This window comes from Notolepis coatsorum (assembly GCF_963971535.1).
Source record: "Notolepis coatsorum genome assembly, contig: SCAFFOLD_765, whole genome shotgun sequence".
Taxonomy (NCBI): domain Eukaryota; kingdom Metazoa; phylum Chordata; class Actinopteri; order Aulopiformes; family Paralepididae; genus Notolepis; species Notolepis coatsorum.
The window spans coordinates 10,002-12,500 of NW_028172857.1; the positions used below are offsets into that span (position 1 = coordinate 10,002).

At 46.6% G+C, this 2,499-nt stretch overlaps 1 protein-coding gene across 1 annotated transcript in view; it reads left to right on the forward strand.

The window, feature by feature from the left end:
• Positions 1-2,392: 2,392 nt before the first annotated feature.
• The window catches only part of LOC311247964 (polypeptide N-acetylgalactosaminyltransferase 14-like), a gene marked incomplete at both ends in the record, with an annotated part of 84,458 nt that continues 84,351 nt past the window's right edge, over positions 2,393-2,499 (forward strand). The window contains one exon of the mRNA XM_084338936.1: positions 2,393-2,483. Within this exon, the coding sequence (XP_084195062.1) occupies positions 2,393-2,483 (91 nt within the window). The remainder of the gene's footprint in view (positions 2,484-2,499) is intronic.

The window sequence follows — 2,499 nt, forward strand, 5'->3', positions numbered from 1 at the left end:
AGGAGATCGAGGCCATATTGGAGCTCTCAGAGCCAAAAAGTCTGCTCTGGCTGACCTGTTAGGTATTTCAGCACAGGGTGCTCTGGTGAGGTCACGTTTCAGAAACATCTCGGAGATGGATGCATCTTCCCGTTTCTTTTTCGGTCTGGAGCGCAAGAATGAGCAATAGAGGCTCATCCACAGCATGCACTCAGACACAGGTCAGAGTCCACTGACATCAGGAGGCATGCTGTGGGTTTTTATAGTAGCCTCTTCCAGTCTGAACTTGGAGAGGAGCAGGAGGAATCGCATGGTTTCTATGAAGGCCTACCAAAGGTAGAGAAAGAGTCCTCTGCAGAGCTGGAGGCGGATGTGTCTCTTGATGAGCTCCATACTGCCCTGCAGAGCATGGAAAATGGGAAAGCTCCGGGTATAGATGGACTACCTGTAGAGTTCTATAACACCATGTGGGCAGTGTTGGGGGAAGATCTCCTGATGGTGCTCAGAGACAGTCTTATTGGAGGACAGCTGCCGCTGAGCTGCAGGAGGGCAGTACTCACGCTGTTGCCAAAGAAGGGAGACTTAATGGAGATCAGGAACTGGAGACCTGTCTCACTTTTGTGTACAGAATACAAGCTCCTCTCCAAGGTGCTAGCTACCAGGCTGAGAGAGGTAATGGGGCAGGTGATCCATCGTGACCAGACCTATTGTGTGCAGTGACAATGTTTTTCTGATTCTGGATTCTTTGGACATCTCTAGTGCGTCCCCGACCGCCAAGAACCTTGGTGTTGGCCTCGACGACCAGTTGAACTTCTCTGCTCACATCGCAGCGACAACCAGAACCTGCAGATTCCTCCTGAGCAACGTCAGAAGGATATGCCCCTTCCTGACAAAAGAAGCCACCCAACTACTCGTCCAATCAACAGTCATCTCCCGCCTCGACTACTGCAACGCACTGCTAGATGGCCTCCCGGCCACTGCCACCAAGCCTCTTCAACTCATTCAAAACGCAGCGGCCCGCCTGATCTCAAACCTACCGAAGTTGGCCCATGTCACCCCACTTCTTAGGGACCTGCACTGGCTCCCCATTGCTGCACGTATCCGCTTCAAGGCCCTCGACCTAGCATACCATGCTAGGTCAATGGTCTCTAACTACACACCCTCAAGACCCCTACGCTCTGCATCTTCTGGCCGCCTCAGACCTACTCCTATCCAAGCTCCCGGAGGGTCATCAAAGAGAAGCCGCCTATTCTCAGTCCTTGCCCCACAATGGTGGAATGAACTACCTATCCCAGTTAGGACAGCCGAATACCGTCCAATCTTTCGCCATCGACTAAAGACTCACTTCTTCAACCATTATCTGAAATGATAATAAAAAAATAAAAATAAAATAAATATATATATATATATATATATATATATATATATATATATATATATATATATATATATATATATATATATATATATATATATATATATATATAACCCTGACTAACCTTACTGTCATGCACTTGTCCTAATAAACTAACCTACACTGTAACACACAACACTTTGATAAACATTGTTGCTCAGCTGATAGAGTTGTACCCTTCTTGCTGTCTTGTCGTACAGAACTTGTAAGTCGCTTTGGATAAAAGCATCAGCTAAATGACTAAATGTAAATGTAGTGCATTGGGTTTGGAAACTGGTCTTATTTCCATAGATCAGGAAAAGGCTTTTGACAGGGTTGAACACCAGTACTTGTGGAAAACTCTAGAGGCCTTTGGTTTCAGCCCAGGTCTCATAGCCAAGATCAAGGACTTGTACAGTAACATTGAGAGTGTGCTAAAGATTAATGGTGGTTTGAGTGCTCCTTTTAAAATCCAGAGGGGTATTAGGCAGGGGTGTTCTTTGTCGGGAATGCTGTATTCCCTGGCATTTGAACCCCTGCTACACAGACTCAGGGCAGGCATCTCTGGGGTAAGTGTCCCTGGATGCATTGCACCTTTTAAGCTATCAGCATAATTTATGCAGATGACTTGGTTATTTTTATAAATAAACAGGAGGATATCAAGGTGTTAGTTGAAAATGTGGGACGTTTTGCTTTGATTTCATCGGCTAAGGTCAATTGGGGGAAGAGCGAAGCACTCATGGTGGGTACGTTGAGTAGCAGACTCACTTTACCAGGGGGCCTGCATTGGAAAAAGGGAGGTTTCAAATATCTGGGAGTGTTTTTCCAGAAAAAACTGGGAAAACGTACTAGAAATAGCTCAAGGCCGTTTAAAGAAATGGAAATGGATTGTACCGAACATGTCATATAGGGGCCGCACGTTTGGATGTAGCTGGTGGGCCGGGACTGACACTTTCCGGGCAGCTCTGCAGGTCAAAGATCACCACACTGGGCCATGTTGTGGACTTGACAGGAGCAAACATGGACAATGCTGCTGCCCTGGCTTCACGTTTGGAGATGAAATCCATCAGGACGGTCAGCTTGATGCTGGGAAAATGGAAGCAGGGGCTCAGTGAGATAGAAAGTCG